Source organism: Quercus lobata, chromosome 10 (genome assembly GCF_001633185.2).
Source record: "Quercus lobata isolate SW786 chromosome 10, ValleyOak3.0 Primary Assembly, whole genome shotgun sequence".
Taxonomy (NCBI): domain Eukaryota; kingdom Viridiplantae; phylum Streptophyta; class Magnoliopsida; order Fagales; family Fagaceae; genus Quercus; species Quercus lobata.
The window spans coordinates 50750681-50778609 of record NC_044913.1 but is presented as its reverse complement, the minus strand read 5'-3'; the positions used below and the strand labels follow the sequence as shown (position 1 = coordinate 50778609).

Here is a 27929-nt window from a genome sequence, read left to right as displayed (position 1 = left end):
CATATAATATCCTTAGATAGGAGTAGTTATTCTATTTCCTATTTTAAGGAGCGGTTATTCTCACACGTGTGGCGGACAACGATAGATCGACAAGTGTCCTTATAATTACCAAACAACATCTTACGATCAGGACAACAAAACTCACGTTGTTGTTTCTTCAATCTTTCGTCACCAACGCACTCCCAAAACTCAGTTTAAGCCCAAAAGGGCGAAAACATACACGAAACAAAACCCTGTTGTCTCATAGCGAAACATGTAAAAAAAAAAAGAAAAAGCCACAAACACAGACACAGTGAAAGCAAAGAGAGAAAGAAAGAGATGGATTTGGAAACAGTGGGAGGTCTAGTCCTACACACAATTCTATCCAACTTAACTCCCAAAGACACAGCCATAGCTGCCTGTGTCAGCAACAAGCTCAAGTCTTCGGCCTCTGAAGACATCCTCTGGTCCAAATTTTGCTCCCAAGAACTCGATCTCAATGAACCCATTGATCCTCTTGGAAACCCCACCCCTTCTTTCAAGGTTAGAACCTCTTTTTTTGCTTTTTCCCCAATGCCCATTTTGCCATCTTCCCCAATTTTCATTCGTTCATTACTAGGGTTTTTGTATTCCAATTTCTGTTTTTATATTATGTATGTCAATTGGAATGTAAAGCTTTCTTTTTTTTATCTGGGTAATGAAGTATGAAACCAACAAGTTGAATTCTTTGTTCAATTTCAGTATTTGAATAAAATTGTGAGGGGGGGGGGGATTTGGGAGAAATTGAAAAAAAAAAAGTGAATTTGTAATTTTTTTTAGGTGTTTCTTTTTGAGTGTGTATATCTTAGAATGATTTTGACGTTTGGAAAAAAAAAAGATAGATAATTCTTTGTCAAATGACAGCAACGGAGAATTACAAGTATAGACCTCGACTAGAACTTTACTGGCACAAAGTTTATTGGAAAGAAATGTTTAACTTTAAAGGGTCCCTTTTTTATGTTTTTTTGATTTCATGGGGTACCCATTTGAGAGAAAAGCTGTTGATTTCATTTTCATCAAATTGGGTTTTTTTTAGTTTAAAGGTGAGTGGGGAGTGGGCTTGAGAAATTGCTTACTGCTTTACTGAAATAACTGAAAAATGTGTATGTCAGAAAATTGGCTTACATGACTGCCTGAGTAAAATTCGTAAGAGTCAATGCTATATCATCATATATTTCTCACTTCCTTATCTTGAGCTAGACAGACATATTGATTGATTATACCATCAGTGTACAGATAAATTTCTGGTGGTCAATATGTTTTTAAGTTCAATGAAATTATTTTGTTGGAAAATGATTGTCAAGTACCAAACTGGATATATTGGGGTCTCCCACGCAATTATGAGGGCCATTTTCTGGGTTACACGCAGTAATTTTTATGTCAATGTACAGTCAACTTCACTCACTCTCTCTCTCTCTCTCTCTCTCTCTCTTTTTATTTATTTATTTATTTTTCTGGTTTAAAGTATTATATTAGTAGTATGCTCTATTGAGTTGTGTTGTATCATAAAATCATTTCAAGAAGTAGTTTTTTTCTTTTCTTGACTTACCTCTACCTGTCTCTCTCTAGGCATGTTATCAAGCATGGCGAGAAGCTTTCAGTATGTATCCTTGGCCGCTTGTCATGCGAGTTAAAAGATGTTGGGGGAGACTTAAGAACTGGTTGTCCATTAATTTTCCGGAAGCTGAGGCTACACTTCGCAAGGGTGTATCAGAAGTTGAGATTCAAAAGTCAGAGAGGATCTTGAAAGTGAAATTGCCTCTTCCCACGAGGATCCTCTATCGTTTTTGTGATGGTCAAGAATTGAAGGCCGAAAAATCTTCAGGAAGTGCAGGTGGAAGTTTATTGGGCCTCATAGGTGGCTATTCATTTTATACCCACTTGGTAAATGTGTTTTTGTTACCTTTAAACGAGGCGGTTTTAAACACGAAGGCAATCATGCGACAGATTGGTTTGTCCAGCAGATCTAAGTATATTGTTGTGGCTGCTTCCTATACAGAATCCGAGAAGTTTTTTTTCCTCGACTGTACCACTGGTCAACTCCATGTTGGTACTGTGAATCTTGGAACTGAGGGAGAAATGATTCCATGTGTACCAAATGCATTAATAAGTTCAGTGCATGATTCCAATGGTGATCAGCAGCAGGACGCAATGCTGCTATGGTTAGAAGAACATGCACGCCGCTTAGAGAATGGTATGATTAAACTTCGTGAAGAAAGAGGAACCAGAAGTATCAGTCTGTTTCCAGAGGAACCTCCATTCTGTTCCACTGCTATAACCAATGGGGTGAAAGTAAGTCAAAACTTAGAACCTGCATATTTTATCCTTTTATTCTTTTGTTTTGGCACAATGAGTAAAATAGGAAGTGTAATGATTGATTAATCTGCTGAGGCATGTTAGAATGTACAAATTTGGCTTTGTCATATAGGCCCTGGCATGGGAATAACGTTCTCATGGGTTCAGGTTCTTAAAACCTATTCTTTTGACAAACTTCATCATTGCCATTGGCTAAAAGGGGGATGATGTCTATGCTGTGTAATCAAGTGGCTTGATAGGACTTCAATTTTGCTCTTTAAAGGCATTTGGTGTTACCTTGGCTGGAAGTGAATTTCAGGCAGGAATCAGAGCTATCTGCTGGTTCCAGCACCACCCCCTCTATATTTATAAATCTTTCTTTGGATAGCAGATAAGAATTGTTCACCTTGTCTCGTGTTACATGGTATATGCTTTAATCGCTTGTTATGGGAATCTGTAAGAAGGGAACTCTTAAAACACGCTTCACCATATTTGTATGGTTAGCATGTAACAACCACCATGTGCCCTGAAGGGTAAAGAGCAGTTTTTACGGGTCAGAATTTTAAGTAGGAGAGGATGATACACACATGAAATGATCCCTTCTGTTAAAGTTTTGAGAAAATTCATTGAACATTTGGGATGGTTTTATGGAGAAAAGAAAGGTGTTCAGTTGTTTTTAAATTACTGGAATTTATGCTCAGCTGGAGCAGTCCTTGATTATAGTGAATTGAGTCATTTTAAAAGCATTCTCATAAGAAGAAATGTGTGGGATTTTCAACACAACAAGGTGTTGGCTTACTAATAAAAAAGAAAAGAAAAGAAATTTTTTAGCTTATCTAGATGCTAGAAGAAGTCATAAGATAGGGTTTGGGAAATATGTAAGTATCAAAGAACTACTCTACTCTTTTATCATTGGTCTTTTCATTCTTGTCTGGTAGAAGTTGTTAAGTTGTGATTCTTATTGCTAATTGCATTACCACTACAACTACTGTCAGCTCCTCTATTGTTATATGAAAACTAATCACAAATGATTTTCACTGAAGGTTCGTGCTTCTGCGGTGTTTGTTCCAGAGTTTGCTGACCTTCCAAATGAGCGTAGAAAGTATACATTTTCTTATTCAATCCGCATGTCCCTTCTGCGTGAAGGATGTGTCATTAATGGAATACCCTTCAGCTCATGCCAACTGCAGTGGAGGCATTGGATCATTCATGCTAATGACCGTGTAGAATCTGATGTTAATGCTGAAGCTGTAATAGGACAGGTAGAAATCCATTTAATCATTTATTTATTTATTTATTTTTTTTGCTTAATTCCCACTTGTTATTTAGTGTAAGCTTGATCTGAATGGGTAATCTAATTCTTACCTTTTTGAAAGAATCTTATAGTAATGATAGCTTCTCTCTCTCTCTCTGTGGGTGTGGTTGAAATTAATTCAGACTTAATACTTTGGGGCACAATTGCCAATAATATCATCAAAAACGCAATTTTTGATATCCACATGAATCCTATAAATCTTTACAATACTTGCAGTTCTGATGCCATGGGTTATAAGTTTAATCTTTAATTTATTGTTAAATATATATTTTAATTGTTAAAAAGTATAAGTTATGATTAAAATGATCACTTATTAATAAATGATGGTCCTGTTAGTTATGTTAGTATTTGATGGGTTAGAATTTATTTATTTATTAATTATTATAATGTAGAAAGTTATTGTTAAGGTTATTATTAGCTATATTGTTTTATTTATTTTTTAATTTGAATAATTTGTAGGTAAGATGGTTACTGAAAATTCATTTTTTTGTGTATAGTTTTACTTCTTTGCTATCTATTATTGCTTTTAAATTATTTTGAGATATGTTTTCAAATATTTTGATATTTGCTACTTTTTTTAAAAATCGAAAATAAACATGAATTATGTCCAAAAAAAAAAAATATAGACCTAAAAATAAATATTAATTAATCAATTTCCATATCCCCTTGTGTTGTGTCCTGGTTTTTTAGAAATTTCTGGGTCACTTTATCTTGTGTCGTGTCGTATCGGTGTTCGTGCTTCCTTGTGCATAACTTACCAATACAAAAAAGTGATTTACTAGTTAGCAAAAGAGAAGAAACAGAAACCTGATTAGTCTTGTTGTGTTGGAGATGATGTAGACAGCTTGCTAAAATGCTAGATCAGGTGTCCAATGGCAGAACAAAAGTGTACTTGATGGAAATTAAAAAGCTTAATCGAATGGTTTCTTTAATGGTCCCTGACCAAAATACCTTACGTTTTCTATTTGTGAATCAAAATTTGATGACATTTTGTTGCTGAAACATAGAACTAGTTTACTGAGAACAATCCATCAGTTTCTGGTTTGGCCCTGCTCTGGCAGAAGATGAAGGAATTACTGGTATGCTGAGCTTAGGCAAGTCCCAGCCCAGCTCAGCAAGGCCTGATCAACAGTCCTAGTATGAAATGAACCAGGAAAACAATCACTATCATGACATGAAAAATTCACCTTATTCAAAATTATTGATATCAACTTCTTGGTCCACTTAAAAACCTGTAGGTCTATTGTCATTTATTGATTCATAATATAAACCAAGCACAGCATCAAAGTTAACATTTTTTGACAGTTGTTCAAGATCTTATTATCGTTTTATATGTTTGCAGTACCCGCTATTGCTTCCAGGTGAGAAAGAATTTGTTTACGAGAGTTGCACGCCTCTACCAACTTCTTTAGGTTCCATAGAGGGCTCTTTCACATTTGTCCCTGGCAGGTACTCTACATAAACCCTTCATTTGTTAAATGTAGTTTTCTTAAAATATGGTTCAAGAGTTCTTATGAAATATGAGCCATATATGCATCTGGCTAAGTGCACTGCAATGACCCTACTTGCTGTAGATGAAAACATGTGCTGTCTTAAGTACTTCCTTAGGTTGCAGAATTGCACTTATGTGTGATGCAAAATCCAAAATGTGTTGTTCGGTAGAAATATAATGGCAGTAGCCATTCCATGCCTAATTGACACCTAAGTGGGTGGTCACGCTCCTGTGTTTTTCCCTGTCCAGTCCAGACAAATATTTTTAAAAAAAGGGTATAATTTTCTTTGGAAAAAGTAAAATCAGATGTACCAATATCTTTATGTTCATGCAAATTAAGGCAGGGAGTTGCACTAGTTATATTGACTTTGTACGTTTTCTTGCCTATATTTTAATAAGAGATGAGGTTCGAATGGGCTGCATGGGCTCACCATTTTCTTAGAATATGAATTATTAGAATGAATTTGCAAGTCAATAGTATAAACATATAGTATGTGCAAATATAATATTATAGAAAAATTACCTAGTAAAAGATTTCTATGTCATCTCTTTAGTATTATACAAAAGAGTTATTACCAAATATCTTAATAGCAACCCATACTTAACAATATATATTATCTGCCAATGAGCTCCAGCTCTAATAGCACATCCCTTTTTTGGGTGGAGGATAAGTTTGTGAGTTCCAAATCCATTGGGTGGATAACAATAAATGTTTTGGGAAAAATATCAACATGATTGATACTTATTAGTTTATGAGATATTAGAATTAAATATTTTTTTTTCCCCAAGGGATCCACCACGTGCTCATTGAGACATTATTATGGTAGTCTTGCTTGTCCTTTTTCCTTTTTTGGTCTTGGGGTTGGAGTCCTATTTACCTCACTTAGGTGTGGCCCAATGGTTCTGGTCTTGTTTTTGGGGGGTAGGTCTTAAGTTTTAAACTCAGCCTCAGTGACAATGTTACATTGTTCAGCTCAAGAACTATATCTTCCCACGCCTAAAATCACTAGATCCTTGGGTGACCAGGCTATGGCTCAAACCCACCTGAGGGAGCACCCACAGCTCCCTTATCATCTAGACCCCTAGGCATTGGTTCCTTAGGGTTTGTTTGGTTGGGGAGATAGAAAGTGGGAGGATAGAAGATGATGGGAGGATAGAAAAGATTTAATTTTCCCGTGTATGTTTAGTTGGAGGGATGGAAAACTCCTTTGTCTGGTTGGGAAGAAGAATGAGAGGATGAAAAATATAGTTAGTACAAATTTACTTTTATAACCCTATTATATAAAACATTATATTTTTATTATATTACCCCCAAATATATAAATACATTTATAAGCAAGTTATCCTCATCCTCTCGGTCTCTTCACTCACCGGCGTCACTCTTAGTTTCTCAACCTCATATTGCATAGTCTCTCCTCCCCAAATTGCAGATCTTGACAGAACAATACGCAGAACCAGAGACTTTACTTATCAAAAAAAAAAAAGCAATTCAATCTAAAATTTTTAATTACACATTTTTTTAAGGTATATTACACACATTATTTTTTATAAAAAAACTCTACATACAAATTTAATAAAATTTTCACCTTACCTTTTAAAAAAAAGATTATACAAATTTAATAAAATTTTCAAAAAAAAAAGATTATATGTATAAAGAAATTGTTGCACAGTTGCACGTATAGAAAAATAGAAATGAACAAAAACAAAACCCATTCATTCACATCAATCTTTCATCTACCTGTGGTCCCATACAGTTCCAGTAACTAAAGCACAGAGAGGACATTGGAGGCATAAGGGAGGAGATCGGTGTGAGATTTTGTGGACAGCAAAGTCAACGATATGAAATTTTGTGGGCGGTGAAGTCAACGGCATGAGATTTTGTGGGTGGCGAAGTTGACGACGTGAAATTTTGTGGACGACAAAGGACAACGGTGACTTGGTTGATCATCTACATGGAGGACAATGGCGACTTGCCCCTAACTCAGCCTTGACTCAGATGGACAGTGTAGACTCTAAGGGGTATATGTGTCATTTCAGGATTTGAGCTTTTTCTCTCCTCCATTTTCTCTCGATTTGGAGAGATGAATTTTTGTGGGCCGAGGTGATGTGTTTTCTCCCCTGTTCTCTCTCCTAAACCAAACGGGAAAACAACATTCACTCCCATTTTCCTCTCCCCCTTGTTTACCCTCCCTTTTTCACTCCAACCAAATAGGGCCTCAATGTGTAGAGAGTTATTATAGCCACCCTTAAGTAGCTATGCCTTGTTGCCCCCCTGCATTTTATAGTCAATGGGGAAGAGAAGGGAGCGCTGCCCCGGGGGGGGGGGGGGGGGGGGAGATTATCTTTTAGCCAAAATGAGAAGAAAAAGGAATCTAAACTCTTCTTAAAGGACCCAAACTGAGCAGGCTCTAGGCATTTGATCTTAGCCACGTAAATAGCCATGTGTGACTTGGGTTTAACATTTATGTTCTCAAGTCCTTAAAGGGTATTGACGAGAGTTCATTGCAAGCCAAGCGAATGGAAAATCTTGTTAAGGTATTAGTTAAAATTTTCTGTGAACAATTGGGTAAAATAGAGCCACTATTGACTTAGAGGAAGTGTTACTAAGTGCTAATTGCGATGTGCTTTTTACTTGATCAGTTCATTACTGGGAATTAGACCTTTTAAAGTAGCTTTTTTACTTGGACAGTGGCCAAGGGAAAGATTCTTACATTGGATAATCTGAGGAAGAGGAATAATTGTGTCGTTAGCCGTTGTTGCATGTGCAAGAATAGTTGGGAATCAGTGGATCACTTTTTATTCACTGTACTTATGCATATATAGCTTTTGGACTTTTGTGTTTAGCTTGATTGGTGTCTCTTGGGTGATGCCTAAGCTAGTGGTGAATTTGTTGGCTTGTTGGAAAAGGGGGTGTTGGTTGGCATCGGGCAGCAGTTATTTGGGGGCTAGTTGTGTATCATGTGGATTATTTGGAGAGAACTGAATCTTCAAACTTTTGAGGGGGAGGAACATACCATCCTTGAGTTGAAACAGTTCTTTTGCTTTCTTGGTTTGACTGGATGACTGCCGTGAGCGGTCTTTTAATTCTTAGAATTGTGTTCTTTTGCATAATTATTTGACTTTCCTTAGTACACTGCCTGTGTGCCAGGGGAGCAGCATGTACTATTTTTATTTCCTTTTAATAATAATTTCTTTACCTATCCACACACACACACCCAAAAAAAAAAAAAAAAAAAAATCCCATAAGAATCTGTTGCACAGTAAAACAAGGGTACAAGTATAAGCAGAGTTATGGGTTATATCATTTCATGTGATTGCGATTTTAATTGGCTGATCTACGTTGTACAGGTTTGCGAATCTTATGCATATGCATACTTTACTATAAGGAAGTTTCTTATATTTATTCCACAATCTAATCAAAGTCTATAATACAAAGTGAAACTGAGATCTCCCAAGGTTATGAACAATGTCTTGATTATATGCATATTTGAGAGAGAGATGCAAGTGAGGTGTATAATGGTTGCCAATTCAGCAAATTTCCATAATATCAATTAGAAGAATTCAACTCTTTTTAAGAATGTGAAATTGAACTTTTGTTTTCGTCTGTTCCTTAGGTTAGTTGACCCAAAAGGTGCTCCATTTGAAGTTGAGGTGGCAAGGTTCCCCCTCCAGTTACCAGACTACATTTTCTGATAACCAGTCTTCAAGGTTGAAGTTCTTTGTGTGGCAACTCGGTTTGATGACCTATCAGCGTTGTTTGTTAATAATTATGTAAAAATTGTATGAAATTGTATGGGTTTTGCCTGTTCTGTAGTGCTTATAATGTGCTACTTTATGCTTATATATGATGAAAGGTCTTGTTTATAATATTGTCCATGTTTCTTAAAGCCAACTGAGCACCAAAAGATAAAGGGATTACTGACTAGGTTAAATTACATTATGCAAGTTATATTTATATCGATCTGGTTGCTTCAAAGTTAGAAATTTCTCGTGTTTTACAATGCAATCGAGTTGACAGGGATGGCATATGTTCTGGTCACTTATCCGGATTGACCCATGTTCTGGATGCCTATTTTCTGACTCTTGTATTCTATCTTATATAAGAAAAGTAAACATGAGGATTGGTGGAAATTGAAATCTTAGGAATTTGTATTACAGGGAGTATAGGGGCAAATGTAGCCAAGTGGATTTGGATTGTGAATCCACCATTAGCGGGTTCAATTTCACCCATAAATAACATAACTAATAATTCGATTGATTGACAAGAAATGGATGCTAACCCCTCTTTATAGACAAGGTCAGATATAATTGAAGCAACTTAAACATTTTACAGATTTTTAGTTAGGCTAAAACCAATTGCTTGGATGGCATTTGCCCTTTCTGAATAAGCTGCTCAACCCATAAATAACATAACTAATAATTCGATTGATTGACAAGAAATGGATGCTAACCCCTCTTTATAGACAAGGTCAGATATAATTGAAGCAACTTAAACATTTTACAGATTTTTAGTTAGGCTAAAACCAATTGCTTGGATGGCATTTGCCCTTTCTGAATAAGCTGCTCAACCCACAAAATATTATGTCATATTCTAGCTTGGCTAACACGGATAAAACAACAAATTCTTCTGAAGTTGTCATCAAAATATGTTGTGGCCTCTCTCCTTTCTTTCAATGAAGGAAACACTTACTACTTCCCATGAATGCTGGTAGTGCTTTGGGTTTTGTAATTGACAAATTAACCCAGTGACCAAAATAGCTTTGTACTCAGCTATTATCTTCCAAATGCAATCGGGAACCTTGGTGGAGTCCGGATTTGACTCTTCTTGAGTTGAAGAGAGCAAATTTTATGATACAAATTTTAATAAAATGAATTATCCATTTTTCAAAGTAAAATTCAACTCATGAATAGAATGACTATTAATAGTTAGATTAACACTAAGTTTAGTTTACGTAAAATTCTATTATTTTGGTTAATATAGACTCATAACATGCTCAAATTGCAACTATGTTAAAACTATATAATGAACATTTATGTACTTGAAATTTGAAACTTCTGTTTTCATTCTAGAGCCGAGGTTCAAGTTTCTAAGATGGAGCTTCACACTCATATACACTTAGGTTCTATCTTAGAAATTTTTCCTAAATAAAAAAAAAAATCAAAAAAAGAAATAGAAAAAAGAATAGGAAAGAGGGATGTATATGCATTAGTTAATTTTGCAGCATACAGTTTACACTATGTCATGAGCTCTCCCCTGACAATATGATTTCATCAAAGAAAATCTTTTTTTTTTTTCACCAACCCTTTTAAAATTCTGGATTAGTTTGTTCTTAATTAGTTAAAGCTGAGAAAAACAACTAGGATAAATGAATGTTCAATGCCTGAATGAGTAGTTGATGGTTTCTTTTACTTTTTCTTTGGCAAAAGACTCTGTAAAAACAAAAATAGTCATCAATTTGTATAAACAAAAAGTTGCGATTTTAGATCAGATTTTTTTTTTACTTTGATTTTTATAGTGAATGTGATTACAATGTGACTCAATTAACTTAAACTCATGTCACTATTATGAGGTGAAAGAACAACTGAAATCGATCACATAATAATTTCTACTCGAACACCTTGATTAGCCCATCCTGACAGCCTATTTACAGGATGATGTTATAAAGAACACTAAAATTAAAATCAGGGGAGAAATGGCACTTGCTTTTCAAAATAAGTAAGGCCTTCTTTGTAAATACATATCAATAATTAAGAGACCACAGAGTATACTAAAACCAAAATTAGGATAATTTAAGTGCATACGATATACCCGAACATTTCACCAAGACTATTTCTAAATAAACCATATAATATTTTGAAAAAAAAAAGAGGCAAAAAGAAGCAACTATGTAACTCATGTAGACAACACCGGGCTCCCTATATAGACACATTAGTGCTTGTCCTCCTTGGGAATGTCTTTTGGAGGAACCTTTGTTTCCAATTCCTTGGGAACTGCCTTCTCCGCTGTCCTGAAAGATCCATCAGTCATATTAATGTCTACTTAGATGGAACTTACAACCAACTACTTACAAACTTCATAGCAAAAAAACATAAAAACCCTTATATACAATGAACAAAAGAATGAGAGCAATTGGAGAATGGTGTGGCTACAATAAGTTAACACCTACAGAAATGTCAAAACCAGTCACTGAGCACATTAGGAAGACCCAAGTGGGATTTTCAGCCCTAAGTAATAGTCACAATCATCTAGCTCAAGTTTCATTTTGCCATGTCTAATAATTATTGTAATTTGTAGCAGTATTGCCCAAACATGCAAATGCAAGGGTTAGCTGGACAAGTCTTCTACAAATACACATTAAAAAAATCGTACCAAATGCACAAAAAACTCCCACTTTTGCAAAGCCTGAGAAAGGTGTTTGGTAGGCAAGCTAACCCAAAATATCTTTTTTTTTTTTTTTATTTCTTTGGTAGAGTTTGATTCCTGGACTCAAACCTGCAACCTACTGCTTTGGGTCAAAAAAAGTAATGCATGACAAAAAATAGCACCATATCAAAAGCCAAGTAATTTTGTAATTGACGACTGCTTTTTTACTGTCCTCCATTTGCAAATTATGAGCACTTATGCAACATAACCACAAAGAACGTAATGCAAGGGAAAATAAGAACACAAACACAAATAATTCTTGTCCGCACCCATGTAATCTTTTCATGGAAGATGTTCAATAAGTATCCAGAATTGCACGTCACTGTTCCAAGAGGTTTGCAAGAACAAACAATTAAGTGGACACAAAAAATAATTCTTCAGAAACATCTACTATAAGAATTGAAGCAGTCAGACTTGTTGGAGGCAGTCAGTTCCGTAAACCTACTCCAAAGTCCAAACCATCATCAAAGGCTAATTTACTAACCTCAACTTGCTTAGCAGTCAAAGAAAAAAGCACAAGAAAAGTTGCTTGTGAACTATAGAAAAATCCAACATCAGTAAATAGTCATAACTGGAGCTGGAAAGTGCATTGTTACAACACCCTATTGCTTTTGAATCTGTCTTTTCCTTTCGTGCGGTACCATTCATGGTTACTATTCATACAACCCCTAAATACCATAAAAATCACTCCTTTTTTTTTTTTTTTTTCCTTCATTACAACCCAAATCAAGCCCTTTCTTTTTATCAATCAAATAGCCATAAAACAACTCAATTAAACCATCTTATAATTCCTAGTTGCACAACCCAATAACCCTTTCTTGAACAATCCTAAACCCAGCACAATCACACATAGACAAATATTAGATAAACGGCAAGATCTAAACTTTGTTTTTTTTGTTTTTTGTTTTTTTTTTTACAGGTAATAAGGGTAGTGTTATTGATAAAAATTTAAAACAAAAAGACTAAAGGGTTCGCTCGCGATGATGAACACGAAAGAAACAAAGAACAACAATCCAATCAAACAGAACCTAAACCCCATAAATGGCTGCTATCTCTTATGGGAAAATGGTGCAATGCTAAAGAATACTAACAAGCAACATAAGCAATCACATACATCACTGGAAAAAAGCAATGTTTCCCCACCCCACCGACTCTCGATATGAATGTAATTAATGGGTCCAATTAATGGGACCCAGTAAGAGCAAAAATCCAATATGCACAGATCATATTGATAGATAGATATAGAGAGAGAGAGAGAGAGAGAGAGAGAGAGAGAGAGAGGTGTACTTGGAGGCAGAGGCGGATTCTTCTTCGAGCCAATGGCGGATGTGCTTGACGTTGCGCCTAAAGATGGTGGCAGATTGTTTGACATCGCTCCTCAGCAGTAATATCACTGCGCTCACACCGGCCACCGTCAGTATCAAGTTCGTCAATGCCATTTCGAAGCTCTTCTTCCTCTTCTTTTTGATACAGAGCTACACAAACAGAAACAGAAACAGAGAGATTCGATCGGGGTTTCAATTAATAGATAGGGGTGGTAGGGTTTTAGTTTGGTCTTAAACGGTGTCGTTTTATGGATTTTTAATAAAATAAAAAAGTCACCTAAACGCCACCGTCTCTCTCTCTCTCTCTCTCTCTCTCTTTTATTTTTACTCGTATTTGAGAGAGAATTGCAGCAATGAGTTTTCGGAACGATTGGGTTGCCGCTAATTGTTTCGGCTGAAAACCCAAATAAGCCTCAACTTCAGGAAATTATTTACCGAAATCCCAGCCTATATATCACGGTATTCACTTTTCTTCTCTGTTATTGCTCAGTTGCTCTCTCCGACTATCGTCGTCGTTCTGCATCACGATTTTCAGGTAAACATTCTCCATTACCCATCTCTGAAATAATTATTATATTGATTTGGGTTAAGAGTGTCTTGAATTTCTACTGCTTTTGCAGATAAGAGTGTATTTTATATATACATAGAGAAGCATATCTGAAAGAAATAATGTGTATTTTAATTGATTGTTGTTGGATTGAAAAACTGAATGAGTTGAACCCACCCAAGCTTAGTGCTCTATGAAATCCTTCAACTGATTAGGCTTTGTTGTTTTACTTAGACTTTAGCCTCTGTAACAACAGCACAGTTTTTGTAGCTTTAGAAGTGTACCAAGTTCTTTTCCACGAATTAATGCAACTCTTTGAAAGTGGAGATTAAGAGTAAATATGTAGAAGATGGTGAGGATCAAGCCATAATACAGTCACTGTTCTAAGCATCAGTTATGATTTTGGGGAGATTAACTGGTTTTCAATTCCCAATTTCATCTGTTTTCTGTTTGGAATTAATTAGATAATGAAGGGATTGAACTTGAGTAATTGCTAGTTTTCAAGGAACTTAAGCTCTAGATTTTAACTACACATGATTTGATCAAGACATAGGTTGTTAGCTGATGCTGTTAAAGGGGAGTTGGTTACTCATATACTTTTTCAGTTTTTGGCAGCTTAGAATTATAGTCTATTGTGGCTTTGGTGTTTGCTCTCATTGCAGACTGCAAAGATCTATAAATAACAGTATTGGTTGCTGGAAAGGGTCAGGGGGAAGGTTGCTCTCATTGGTTTAACTGCAGACTGCAGGAGCTGCCATTTAGGCTAGAGCTCATGGCCCTCTCTGTCTAATTTATGATATCTCTAAATTGTTGGACATGGTTGCTGTAGCTGGTTAGTAGCTCGCATATAGAACTCATGTAGTTGGGCAGTTCCCTTCCCTTTGTTTCCCCCTCTTGGCAGAATATGTACTTGCCAAGAAAAAAATTGAATGAAAATACTTTTAATTTGTGGGCAAAGTACATTACTATATATATTCTTCTTAGAATTCATATCTTGGAGACAATAGGCTTCTGGTTGCCATTTGGCTGTCTTCTGACACAAGCAAAATGTTACTAGAATTCATTTTTCTTACTATTATATAAGGTAGTCCTTTTAGGTGTCTTTTCTTTTCAGCAGTTGATATGTTGTAGACCTTGAGGTAAATCAAAGAATTGAGATTAGGTACAGAGAGTGCAGACAATTCTATTATGCTTATGGAGGAAGGGTAAAATGTTATGGTGTTTGTTTTGCATTGAATTTCTTGATATTCAGACTTTGGTTTTACATTTTCCAAAATTTTCTATGGTGAAGTGACAGATGATTTCCTGACTAGAGTGTGCCGGCAAGACATGATTTAATAACTAGATAGATGACTTCCTTGGTTTGACCATGGTTTAGATTCCAAATGCTTATTTTATTCTATTGACTGTGAATGCATGATTTAAGTTAGTTTTATTATTCTACTTAACCTTTACTCTTAATGAATTTTCTGAAAAAATTCATGTTTTCCCTTTAAACTTGTGGCAAATTGCTCACTGCCCCTGAATGTTAAAGGACAGTCTACCCCTGGAAATTTTAACTATCAAAACAAGTTAAGGCTCTTAGCTAGATGCCATTCTGGATGCCTTTATGAAGTTTCTACTGCTTTTGTAGGTGGGACTTTTTTTTTTTTTTTGGTTGGGGATTTGGGGGGTTGGGGGGGTTGTGTTGATGGATTGATGTAGGTTAGGTATCATGTTCTGAATTTGGCCTATAAGAAACTGAGCTTATAGTACTCTGACAGTAGTATTATTTCCATTTTGTATAAGGTGCTCCTAAAGTAATTTTTACTCAAGAACACATCCACTGTAAGGTGCTCTTTAGATAAGTTGTCTTTGAGCCTACCTAGGGTGCTCACTTCCCCTGAATGTTATGGGCAGTCATGACGATTAGGTAGATACTTTTGTGGGCCTTTGTTGTATGATTTATCCAGTTACATAATTTTAAATGTTTACTCATTTTCTTTATTGTGATTTATTTAATTTATTGCTATAATATTTTAGGTGATATTCCTATGGATTACAAATAGCTCGATCCATTTGTGGGTTGTAAACAATATTTTTATTATTTTTGTTTTGGTGTTTTGGTTTTTAATTTTTCGGATAAGAACTTTTTTATTATTATAATGGATTGTCTAGTATTGATATTGTTGGCAATTAACATTTTAATATAATTATTTTCCTAATCATTTTAATATCTTTTTCTTGATGAGTTATTTTTAATATTTTAAATTCGATAAACTTCTCTCCATGAATTTCAACAACGAAAACATCATTATTGTTGTTATTATTAATGTAATTGTTAAGCTTAATTACATATTTTCAATAATAAAAAACAATAATCATAGGAAAAATGACAATATAACCTTCAAAAAATAGTTAAGTCATTTTTTGGAATTTACACTCAAAATAGCTATTTTTACAACAGCTTATCCAAACGCTTAATATGGCTTTAAAAATAGAAAACGCATATTTTCACATTTTTACCAAACACTTATTTGTGGTTTTTAAAATGGAGTTTTTAAAACGCACGTTTTGAAAACGCTAATTTTTAAAACGCACCTTTTGAAACAGCTTATCCAAATAGGCTTAGTTTGAGAAGCTGAGCCTAAACAGGAGACCCGACCCAAGCTGTGCCTCTATGTATGTTTTTTTCTCTCTCTGTTTCTTTTTGTGTCTTATTAAGCAAAGCCCGTTTGTACTATATATAATTTAAAAAAAAAAAAAATTGATACTTATAATTAAAGGTCATGTGAAATCTTTAGAAGGGTCCCAGGATGTTCTTATTCTCATTAGCAAACAACCCATTTGTTGTAAATTAATGTCTTAATGCCCCCTCTTCTTGTTTTTTGTTTCTGCCTCTAATAACTTTTTAAAGTTCTGGTCTTGATGGGGGTCTAGCTGAGTGTTGAGAAAAGAGATGAAAGTTTTTTTTTCTTTTCTTATAGACATACTGTACGTACTAGTTGTAATAGTCTTATGCAGCAGAACCTGTTTGTACTAAAAAAAAGTAATGGATTTTTATGATTAAAGTAGATGAAGCACCCGCATTAGCATGCTAATAGGACATGGTATTAAAATGTAGGAGAATATGATAAAATTCATGGTCATGTGAAATCTTTGGAAGCCTAGCTCCCCTGATGTTCTCATTAGCAAACAACCCATTTGTTGTAAGTTAATGTCTTAATGCCCCCTCTTCTTGTTTTTGGTTTCTGTCTCTTGTAACTTCATAAAGTTCTGGTCTTGTGTTGAACTTGACATGTTCCATGTTTTCTTTTATCTCCAGAGGTTTTTGGTGGAGTTAATTTGCAGCTTTTTTTATGCATCATGAACTGGGGTTGTGATGTACCATGGGCCACAGCCTAGTATTTATTGAGGCCTAAGCAGGTATTCCTGATTATAATTTGATGTTTCTTTAATAGCATGTGTACATAATTGATAATTCATGTTATTGAATGGTATTTTGCTCCCATCTATGGTTTGAACAGGTTTTTGTGGCCAATCATGCCTCCATGATTGATTTCATTGTCTTAGAACAGATGATTGCATTGCTGTTATTATGCAGAAGCATCCTGGATGGTTTGGTAAGTGTTAACTGCCAAAATTTGCACTTAAATTACATTCTTATTGTAAATAAGTTATAGCAGTTTAACAATAACAACCATGAAGCAATGTTGCCTATCTTGGGTGTTGTTCTGACAAAGTGACAAGCCTGCCATGTTGGGACTGGGACTGGAAGAGAACCATGACTTGCAAGCTTTCTAAACATGAGAAACACATTGGACATCCGTACAGTGGCCAATCGTTACGCCGCACAACTGCAACTATGTTGCTCCCAAAGATCAACCTCTTACTGCATAGCTCAAACCATCCATGCCCATATGATAGCTTCTGGGTTCAAGCCACGTGGCCACATCCTCAACCGTCTGATGGATATCTATTGCAAATCATCCAATATTGCCTATGCTCTCCACCTGTTCAACAAAATTCCTGAACCAGATATAGTGGCAAGAACGACGTTGATTGCTGCATACTCTACTGCAGGGAATCTAAAGTTGTCTCAGGAAGTATTTGGTGGAACCCCACTCAGTACGCGAGACACGGTTTTTTACAATGCAATGATCACAGCTTATTCCCATAACAATGATGGCCATGCTGCTATTGAACTCTTTCGTGACATGAGGCGAGACGACTTTAGGCCTGACAATTACACTTTCACTAGTGTACTTGGTGCCTTGGCACTAATAGTTGAGGATGAAAAGTATTGCCAACAGATGCATTGTGCAGTGCTAAAGTCGGGAACAGTTTTTGTTACTTCAGTGTTGAATGCGCTTATATCCGCTTATGTTAAGTGCGCATCTTCACCATTAGCATCATCGTCTTTAATGATGGGTGCAGCTAAAAAGTTGTTTGATGAGATGCCAAATAAGGATGAGTTAACATGGACAACAATGATTACGGGGTATGTGAGGAACAACAATCTTGATGCAGCCCGTGAAATTCTTGATGGGGTGACTGAAAATATCGGGGTTGCATGGAATGCAATGATTTCAGGTTATGTGCACCATGGTTTTATTCATGAAGCATTAGAAATGTTTAGGAGGATGCATTTGAAGGGGATTCAGCATGATGGGTTTACCTACACGAGTGTAATCAGTGCTTGCGCTTATGCTGGATTGTTCAAACATGGAAAGCAAATGCATGCTTTCATTTTGAAAACAGAAGAGAAACATGAACCAGAATTTTCGTTGTCTGTGAATAATGCATTGGTTTCACTATACGGGAAATGTGGTAAAGTTGAAGAGGCAAGGGAGATTTTTAATAAGATGCTCATAAGAGATCTTATTTCATGGAATGCAATCTTGTCTGCATATGTTAATTTAGGGCGCATTGTGGAAGCTAAGTCCTTTTTTAAGGAGATGCCTGAGAGGAACCTTCTGTCATGGACAGTGATGATATCTGGTTTAGCACAAAATGGGTTTGGAGAGGAAGGTTTGAAGCTGTTCAACCAAATGAGAATAGAGGGTTTTGAGCCATGTGATTATGCATTTGCAGGAGCAATTACATCTTGTGCAATGCTTGGAGCTTTGGAGCATGGACGTCAGCTCCATGCTCAACTAGTTAAGTTGGGGCATGATTCAAGCCTCTCAGCTGGAAATGCACTTATCACAATGTATGCTAGATGTGGCATTGTTGAGGCTGCAAATTGTGTGTTCCTTACAATGCCTTGTTTAGATTCGGTATCTTGGAATGCCATGATTGCAGCTTTAGGACAACATGGACATGGTCTCCAAGCAATAGAACTTTTTGAACAGATGTTGAAGGAAGATATAGTACCTGATCGAATAACTTTTCTCACTATTCTCTCTGCTTGCAGCCATGCTGGTTTAGTCAAAGAAGGACATTGTTATTTCAATTCAATGCGTGGTTGTTACAATATAACACCGGGTGAAGATCATTATGCTCGATTGATTGACTTGTTGGTTCGAGCTGGGAAGTTTTCAGAAGCAAATGATGTGATTGAATCAATGCCTTTTGAGCCAGGTGCACCAATTTGGGAGGCTCTTCTTTCTGGTTGCCGAATTCATGGGAACATGGATTTAGGGATTCAAGCTGCTGAACGACTCTTTGAACTAATGCCACAACATGATGGGACCTATGTACTTTTGTCAAACATGTATGCCACTGCAGGCAGGCAGAATGATGTGGCTAAGGTACGGAAATTAATGAGGGATCGGGGTATTAAGAAAGAGCCTGGTTGTAGTTGGATTGAGGTTGAAAGCAAGGTTCATGTGTTCCTGGTTAATGATACTGTGCACCCAGAGGTGCAAGCTGTGTATAATTATCTAGAGCAATTGGTACTTGAAATGAGAAAGCTTGGTTATGTCCCTGACACAAAGTTTGTGCTGCATGATATGGAGGAAGCACAAAAGGAGTCTGTCTTGTATACTCATAGTGAGAAGCTTGCAGTTGTTTTTGGGCTTATGAAGCTTCCTCTAGGAGCCACAATTAGGGTTTTCAAGAACCTTAGGATTTGTGGGGATTGCCATAATGCATTCAAGTTCATGTCAAAAGTAGTAGGGAGAGAGATAGTTGTAAGAGATGGGAAGAGGTTTCATCATTTTAGAAATGGTGAATGTTCTTGTGGCAATTACTGGTAGCTGGATATTTTGTCAGCCAATTATCTTTGCGAAGTTACAATCAAAGAGAGAATGCCCTATTCCTCTTGTTCTTTTTGATAGCCCCAAGGTGGTAATTTATAAAATGGTCATTCTTGCCAATTATGGATCGAACTGCTGAAACACATAATTACCCCCAAACTACTTTTGGAAGACCACCCAAAGGACGATGCATGTGTTTTTCACTTCTGTCTGGATTTTCTTTTACAAAAGATGTTGAAGCTCAATACTGCAAATACATAAGTGTTTTGGATACCAGAGTGGTGTGCTCCAAAAGGTTGATATACCATTTTTGTTTTGACGTTAGGAAAATAATATAATTGTTGGTTAAGCCCCTAATTTTGAATATGAAATTTGTTGATATTGCCCTGATGGCAACTGTACTCATTACATTAAATAGGTGACTTATTATAAAATTTCTCAGAGTTATAACAGTCTTGCCAATCAGCTATAGCTCAATGCACTTCTTTCTCCTGTAATAATTTGTTGGAGGGTGAGGTTGAGGGTTCAAGACCCATCGGTGCATGTGTAACTTACCAATTCAAAAAAGTACTAACAGTCTCAGTAATGGTTTATGGTTACTGTCTTGTGTGTTTCTCTCAACAATTGCAGTCAAGTACAATAAAATTTTCATTGATGCTTTTTTTGGAACAGTCTGAAGCAAGGAGTTGCTTATAGCTCACTATTTATGTGTGCATTTTTTTTTTCTTCGGTTAATTTTATATGCATGCATTGAAAGAATCCCTGCATTTTAGATAGGGTGGCAAAAGACTGTTAGATGTGTTTATTTTGGGGCAAGGCTTTGCCAAAGATCAATCTATCTGATATTCATGTTTTTGTTTCATATTAGAATTATCATATGGGAGATGAATTCCTTGTTTCAGCTAGGATCTAGGTCAATTGCATTGAGGTGCACCTTAACGTTTTGTCTTGGATTTTCATGTTTGTTGGTATGCTGCAGATGATATTGTATTCTTGGATTATGTGCTCTGTTTGCAGGCAATCCTTCATAATGCATGCTGCAGCTTGCAGCTCATGACATCCTGGGCTGTTGTGTGCAATGTTTGGTACTTGGAGCTGCAATATATAAAACCTGGAGAGACAGCCATAGAGTTGGCAGAGAGGTATGTTGCATTAAGTAATTAGAACTATCTCATATTTTGAAATAGCTTTTGTTAAATGTAAGTGTTCTTCTGCAGTTCTCCTATGTCATAAAAAAAGAGAAAAAGAAAGTGTTCTTATGCAGGCTTTGGGACATAATATCTGTTAGAGCAGGTCTCAAAAAGGTTCCTTGGGATGGATATCTAAATTACTCTCGCCATAGTCCAAAACATAGAGACAGAAGTAAGTCTAATCCCTTTCTCCTGCACAAGTGAATAGAATTAGAAAGATCAAATAAATCTACCTTGTGATTGTATGACTATTGTTGACCAAAGCAGCAGATCTAAGTATATTGTTGTGGCTTTCTCCTATACAGAAACCGAGAAGTTTTTTTTCCTCAACTGTACCACCGGTCAACTCCATGTCGGTACTGTGAATCTTGCCACTGAGGGAGAAATGATTCCATGTGTACCAAATGCATTGATAAGTTCAGTGCATGATTCCAATGGTGATCAACAGCAGGACGCAATGCTGCTATGGTTAGAAGAACATGCATGTCGCTTAGAAAATGGTATGATTAAACTTCGTGAAGAAAGAGGAACCAGAAGTATCAGTCTGTTTCCAGAGGAACCTCCATTCTGTTCCACTGCTATAACCAATGGGGTGAAAGTAAGTTAAAACTTAGAACCTGCATATTTTAGCCTTTTATTCTTTTGTTTTGGCACAATGAGTAAAATAGGAAGTGTAATGACTGATTAATCTGCTGAGGCATATTAGAATGTACAAATTTGGCTTTGTCATATAGGCCCTGGCATGGGAATAATGTTCTCAAGGGTTCAGGTTCTTAAAACCTGTTCTTTTGACAAACTTCTTCATTGCCATTGGCTAAAAGGGAGATGATGTCTATGCTGTGTAATCAAGTGGCTTGATAGGACTTCAATTTTGCTCTTTAAAGGCATTTGGTGTTACCTTGGCTGGAAGTGAATTTCAGGCAGGGTGAATCAGAGCTATCTGCTGGTTCCAGCACCATCCCCTCTATATTTATAACTCTTTCTTTGGATAGCAGATAAGAATTGTTCACCTTGCTTCCTGTTACATGGTATATGCTTTAATCGCTTGTTATGGGAATCTGTAAGAAGGGAACTCTTAAAACACGCTTCACCATATTTGTATGGTTAGCATGTAACATCCACCATGTGCCCTGAAGGGTAGAGAACAGTTTTTACAGGTCAGAATTTTAAGTAGGAGAGGATGATACACACATGAAATGATCCCTTCTGTTAAAGTTTTGAGAAAATTCAATGAACATTTGGGATGGTTTTATGGTGAAAAGAAAGGTCTTCAGTTGTTTTTAAATTACCGGAATTTATGCTCAGCTGGAGCAGTCCTTGATTATAGTGAATTGAGTCATTTTAAAAGCATTCTCATAAGAAGAAATGTGTGGGATTTTCAACACAACAAGGAGTTGGCTTACTAATAAAAAAGAAAAGGAAAGAAAAATTTTAGCTTATCTAAATGCTAGAAGAAGTCATAAGATAATGTTTGGGAAATATGTAACTATCAAAGAACTACTCTACTCTTTTATCATTGGTCTTTTCATTCTTGTCTGGTAGAAGTTGTTAAGTTGTGATTCTTATTGCTAATTGCATTACCACTACAACTACTGTCATCTCCTCTATTGTTATATGAAAACTAATCACAAATGATTTTCACTGAAGGTTCGTGCTTCTGCGGTGTTTGTTCCAGAGATTGCTGACCTGCAAAATGAGAATGCAAAGTATACATCTTCTTATTCAATCCGCATGTCCCTTCAGCGTGAAGGGTGTATCATTAATGGAATACCCTTCAGCTCATGCCAACTGAAGTGGAGGCATTGGATCATTCGTGCTAATGACCATGTAGAATCTGATTTTAATGGTGAAGCTGTAATAGGAAAGGTAGAAATCTATTTAATCATTTTTTTTTTTTTGGCTTAATTCCCACTTTTTATTTAGTGTAAGCTTGATCTGAATGGGCAATCTAATTCTTACCTCTTTGAAAGAATCTTATAGTAATGATAGCTTCTCTCTCTCTCTTTGGGTGTGGTTGAAATTAATTCAGACTTAATACTTTGGGGCACAATTGCCAATAATATCATCAAAAACACAATTTTTTGAAATCCACGTGAATCCTAGAAATCTCTTCAATACTTGCAGGTCTGATGCCATGGGTTATAATATTAATCTTTAATTTATTGTTAATTATATATTTTAATTGTTAAAAAGTATAAGTTATGATTAAAATGATCACTTATTAATAAATGATGGTCCTGTTAGTTACGTTAGTATTTGATGGGTTAGAATTTATTTATTTATTAATTATTATAATGTAGAAAGTTATTGTTAAGATTATTATTAGCTGTTTTGTTTTATTTATTTTTTAATTTGAATAATTTGTAGGTAAGATGGTTACTGAAAATTCATTTTTTGCATATAGTTTTGCTTCTTTGCTATCTATTATTGCTTTTAAATTAATTTGAGATATGTTTTCAAATATTTTGATATTTGTTACTTTTTTAAAAACCGAAAATAAACATAAATTATGTCAAAAAAAATATAATATAGACCTAAAAATAAATATTAATTAATCAATTTCCATATCCCCTTGTGTTGCGTCCTGGTTTTTTAGAAATTTCCAGGTCACTTTGTCTCGTGTCGTGTCATATTGGTGTTCGTGCTTCCTTGTGCGTAACTTACCAATACAAAAAAGTGATTTACTGGTTAGCAAAAGAGAAGAAACAGAAATCTAATTAGTCTTTTTGTGTTGGAGATGATGTAGACAGCTTGCTAAAATGCTAGATCAGGTGTCCAATGGCAGAACAAAAGTGTACTTGATGGAAGTTAAAAAGCTTAATCGAATGGTTTCTTTAATGGTCCCTGACCAAAATATCTTACATTTTCTATTTGTGAATCAAAATTTGATGACATTTTGTTGCTGAAACATGGAACTAGTTAACTAGAACAATCCATCAGTTTCTGGTTTGGCCCTGCTCTGGCAGAAGATGAAGGAAAAATTACTGGTATGCTGAGCTTAGGCAAGTCCCAGCCCAGCCCAGCAAGGCCTGATCAACAGTCCTAGTATGAAATGAACCAGGAAAACAATCACTATCATGACATGAAAAATTCACCTTATTCAAAAATATTGATATCAACTTCTTGGTCTGCTTAAAAACCTGTAGGTCTATTGTCATTTATTGATTCATAATATAAACCAAGCACAGCATCAAAGTTAACACTTTTTGACAGTTGTTCAAGATCTTATTTTTGTTTTATATGCTTGCAGTACCCACTATTGCTTCCAGGTGAGAGAGAATTTGTTTACGAGAGTTGCACACCTCTACCAACTTCTTTGGGTTCCATAGAGGGCTCTTTCACATTTGTCCCTGGCAGGTACTCTACATAAAAGCTTCATTTGTTAAACGTAGTTTTCTTAAAATATGGTTCAAGAGTTCTTATGGTTTGCTTGGTTGGGGAGATAGAAAGTGGGAGGATAGAAGATGATAGGAGGATAGAAAAGATTTAATTTTCTCCTGTGTGTTTAGTTGGAGGGATGGAAAACTCCTTTGTTTGGTTGGGAAGAAAAATGAGAGGTTGGAAAATATAATTGGTACAAATTTACTTTTATAACCCTATTATATAAAACATTATATTTTTATTATGTTACTCCCAAATATATATACATTTATAAGCAAGTATATCAATTTTTTTTAATTACACATTTTTTTAAGGTATATTACACAAATTATGTCTTATAAAAAAACTCTACATACAAATTTAATAAAATTTTCACCTTACCTATTAAAAAAAAAAGATTATATATATAAAGAAATTGTTGCACACTTGCACGTATAGAAAAATAGAAATAAACAAAAACAAAACCCATTCATTCACATCAACCTTTCATCTACCTGTGGTCCCATACAGTTCCAGTAACTAAAGCACAGAGAGGACATTGGAGGCACAAGGGAGGAGATCAGTGTGAGATTTTGTGGGTGGCAAAGTCAATGATGTGAAATTTTGTGGGTGGCGAAGTCAACGGCATGAGATTTTGTGGGTGGCGAAGTTGACGATGTGAAATTTCGTGGGCGACGAAGGACAATGGTGGCTTGGCTGATGATCTACGTGGAGGACAACAGTGACTCGCCTCTAACTCAACCTTGACTCAGATGGACAGTCTAGACTCTAAGGGGTATATTTGTCATTTCAGGATTTGAGCTTTTTCTCTCCTCTGTTTTCTTCCCGATTCGGAGAGATGAATTTTTGTGGGCCCAGGTGATGTGTTTTCTCCCTGTTTTCTCTCCCTTAAGTTTTCTCTTCTAAACCAAACGGGGAAAACAACATTTTCACTCCCATTTTTCTCTCCCCCTTGTTTACCCTCCCCTTTTTTACTCCAACCAAACAAGGCCTCAATGTGTAGAGAGTTATTATAGCCATGCTTAAGTAGCTATGGCTTGTTGTCCCCCTGCATTTGATAGTCAATGAGGAAGAGGGGATTTTGGGGGGGGGGGGTGGAATTATCTTTCAGCCAAAAGGAAAAGAAAAAGGAATCTAAACTCTTCTTAAAGGACCCAAACTGAGGCTCTAGGCATTTGATCTTAGCCACGTAAATTGCCATGTGTGACTTGGGTTTAACATTTATGTACTCAAGTCCTTAAAGGGTATTGACGAGAGTTCATTGCAAGCCAAGCGAATGGAAAATCTTGTTAAGGTATTGATTAAAATTTTCTGTGAAAAATTGGGTGAAATAGACCCACTATTGACTTAGAGGAAGTGTTACTAAGTGCTAATTGCGAGGTGCTTTTTACTTGATCAGTTCATGACTGGGAATTAGACCTTTTAAAGTAGTTTTTTTTACTTGGACTGTGGCCAAGGGAAAGATTCTTACTTTGGATAATCTGAGAAAGAGGAATAATTCCGTTGTTGCATGTGCAAGAATAGTTGGGAATCAGTGGATCACTTTTTATTCACTGTACTTATGCATATATAGCTTGTGGACTTTTGTGTTTAGCTTGATTGGTGTCTCTTGGGTGATGCCTAAGCAAGTGGTGAATTTGTTGGCTTGTTGGAAAGGGGGTGTTGGTTGACATTGGGCAGCGGTTATTTGGGGGCTAGTTGTGTATCATGTGGATTATTTGGAGAGAACTGAATCTTCAAACTTTTGAGGGGGAGGAACATACCATCCTTGAGTTGAAACAGTTCTTTTGCTTTCTTTGTTTGACTGGATGACTGCCATGAGCGGTCTTTTAATTCTTAGAATTGTGTTCTTTTGCATAATTATTTGACTTTCCTTAGTACACTGCCTGTGTGCCAGGGGAGCAGCATGTACTATTTTTATTTCCTTTAAATAATAATTTCTTTACCTATCCATGCACAAAAAAAAAAAAAAAAAAAAAAAAAAATCTGTTGCACTGTAAAACAAGGGTACAAGTATAAGCAGAGTTATGGGTTATATCATTTCATGTGATTGCGATTTTAATTGACTGATCTACGTTGTACAGGTTTGCGAATCTTATGCATATGCATACTTTACTAAAGGAAGTTTCTTATATTTATTCCACAATCTAATCAAAGTCTATAATACTAAGTGTCCTAAGGTTATGAACAATGGCTTGATTCTATACGTATTGATGAGAGAGAGAGAGAGAGAGATGCAAGTGAGGTGTATAATGGTTGCCAATTCAGCAAATTTCCATAATAGCAATTAGAAGAATTCAACTGTTTTTAAGAATGTGAAATTGAACTTTTGTTTTGGTCTGTTCCTTAGGTTAGCAGACCCAAAAGGTGCTCCATTTGAAGTTGAGGTGGCAAGGTTCCCCCTCCAGTTACCAGACTACATTTTCTGATAACCAGTCTTCAAGGTTGAAGTTCTTTGTGTGGCAACTCAGTCTGATGACCTATCATGTGTTGTTTGTTTATAATTATGTAAAAATTGTATGGGTTTTTCCTGTTCTGTAATGCTTATAATGTGCTACTTTATGCTTATATATGATGAAAGGTCTTGTTTATAATATTGTCCATGTTTCTTAAAGCCAAGTTAACACCAAAAGATAAAGGGATTACTGACTAGGTTAAATTACACTATGTAAGATCGTTATGCCAAGAGAATGTGAATATTATGTAAGTTATATTTATATCGATCTGATCGCTTCAATGTTAGAAATTTCTCATGTTTTACAATGCAATCGAGTTGACAGGGATGGCATATGTTCTGGTCACTTATCCGGATTGACCCATGATCTGGCTGCCTATTTTCTGACTCTTGTATTATATCATATATAAGAAAAGTAAAAATGAGGATTGGTGGAAATTGAAATCTTAGGAATTTTTTTACAGGGAGTATAGGGGCAAATGTAGCCATGTGGATTTGGATTGTGAATCCACCATTCGCGAGTTCAATTTCACCCATAAATAACCTAATTAATAACCCGATTGATTGACAAGAAATGGATGCTAACCCCTCTTAAGACAAGGTCAGATATAATTGAAGCAACTTAAACATTTTACAGATTTTTAGTTAGGCTAAAACCAATTGCTTGGATGGCATTTGCCCTTTCTGAACAAGCTGCTCAACCCACAAAATATTATGTCATATTCTAGCTTGGCTAACACGGATAAAACAACAAATTCTTCTGAAGTTGTCATCAAAATATGTTGTGCCCTCTCCCCTTTCTTTCAATGAAGGAAACACTTACTACTTCCCATGAACGCTGGTAGTGCTTTGGGTTTTGTAATTGAAAAATTAACCCAGTGACCAAAATAGCTTTGTACTCAGCTGTTATCTTACAAATGCAATCAGGAACTTGATGGAGTCAGGATTTGACTCTTCTTGACTTGAAGAGAGCAAATTTTATGATGCGAATTTTAATAAAATGAATAATCCATTTTTCAAAGTTAAATTCAACTCATGAATAGAATGACTATTAATAGTTAGATGTAAAATTCTATTATTTTTGTTAATATAGACTCATAAGATGCTCAAATTGTGACTATGTTAAAACTATATAATGAACATTATGTACTTGAAGAAATTTGAAACTTTCGTTTACATTTTAGAGCTGAGATTTAAGTTTTTAAGCGGGAGTTTTACACATATATATACTTAGATTTTATCTTAGAATTTAAAAAAAGAAAAAAGAAAAAAAAGATTAGGGAAGAGCGATATATATGCATTAGTTAA

General features: G+C 35.7%; 3 protein-coding genes across 9 annotated transcripts; 2 read left to right on the top strand and 1 right to left on the bottom strand.

Moving 5' to 3' along the window:
* The first annotated feature begins 141 nt into the window (after nucleotides 1-141).
* LOC115965703 (F-box protein SKIP16) lies at nucleotides 142-26887 on the top strand. 6 transcript variants are annotated; one of them, XM_031085001.1, is made up of 9 exons: nucleotides 13192-13404; nucleotides 16721-16821; nucleotides 16923-17018; nucleotides 20613-20737; nucleotides 20860-20957; nucleotides 21091-21383; nucleotides 22433-22651; nucleotides 24036-24142; nucleotides 26517-26887. In XM_031085001.1, exons 3-9 carry the CDS (start codon nucleotides 16947-16949, stop codon nucleotides 26593-26595), a joined length of 993 nt encoding a protein of 330 aa, XP_030940861.1. In that variant the 5' UTR covers nucleotides 13192-13404; nucleotides 16721-16821; nucleotides 16923-16946; the 3' UTR covers nucleotides 26596-26887. The 6 variants fall into 6 exon arrangements, with proteins under 6 accessions (XP_030940858.1, XP_030940857.1, XP_030940859.1 ...); XM_031085002.1 differs by lacking the exons at nucleotides 13192-13404; nucleotides 16721-16821 and having other exon boundaries at nucleotides 16943-17018; nucleotides 20575-20737; XM_031084998.1 differs by lacking the exons at nucleotides 13192-13404; nucleotides 16721-16821; nucleotides 16923-17018; ... (3 more) ...; nucleotides 22433-22651; nucleotides 24036-24142 and adding exons at nucleotides 142-522; nucleotides 1588-2310; nucleotides 3357-3575; nucleotides 4971-5077 and having other exon boundaries at nucleotides 26517-26693.
* On the bottom strand, nucleotides 10777-13076 carry LOC115965704. Its single transcript, XM_031085003.1, has 2 exons — nucleotides 12832-13076; nucleotides 10777-11128 (listed from the first exon to the last, which is right to left on the bottom strand). The coding sequence occupies exons 1-2, from the start codon at nucleotides 12981-12983 to the stop codon at nucleotides 11050-11052; spliced, it is 231 nt and encodes a 76-aa protein (XP_030940863.1). The 5' UTR covers nucleotides 12984-13076; the 3' UTR covers nucleotides 10777-11049.
* LOC115965702 (pentatricopeptide repeat-containing protein At1g25360) lies at nucleotides 16931-19715 on the top strand. 2 transcript variants are annotated; one of them, XM_031084995.1, is made up of 2 exons: nucleotides 16931-17018; nucleotides 17104-19715. In XM_031084995.1, exon 2 carries the CDS (start codon nucleotides 17202-17204, stop codon nucleotides 19593-19595), a length of 2394 nt encoding a protein of 797 aa, XP_030940855.1. In that variant the 5' UTR covers nucleotides 16931-17018; nucleotides 17104-17201; the 3' UTR covers nucleotides 19596-19715. The 2 variants fall into 2 exon arrangements, with proteins under 2 accessions (XP_030940855.1, XP_030940856.1); XM_031084996.1 differs by having other exon boundaries at nucleotides 16932-17018; nucleotides 17139-19715.
* Nucleotides 26888-27929: the final 1042 nt, after the last annotated feature.

Coding starts and splice junctions, on each gene's coding strand:
- LOC115965703 (XM_031084998.1), top strand. CDS start 319: ATGGATTTGGAAACAGTGGGAGGTCTAGTCCTACACACAATTCTATCC. Junction 3,576..4,970: donor CTGAAGCTGTAATAGGACAG/GTAGAAATCCAT, acceptor ATATGTTTGCAG/TACCCGCTATTGCTTCCAGG. Junction 5,078..26,516: donor TTCACATTTGTCCCTGGCAG/GTACTCTACATA, acceptor TCTGTTCCTTAG/GTTAGCAGACCCAAAAGGTG.
- LOC115965704 (XM_031085003.1), bottom strand. CDS start 12,983: ATGGCATTGACGAACTTGATACTGACGGTGGCCGGTGTGAGCGCAGTG. Junction 11,129..12,831: donor GAATCCGCCTCTGCCTCCAA/GTACACCTCTCT, acceptor TGGATCTTTCAG/GACAGCGGAGAAGGCAGTTC.
- LOC115965702 (XM_031084995.1), top strand. CDS start 17,202: ATGAGAAACACATTGGACATCCGTACAGTGGCCAATCGTTACGCCGCA.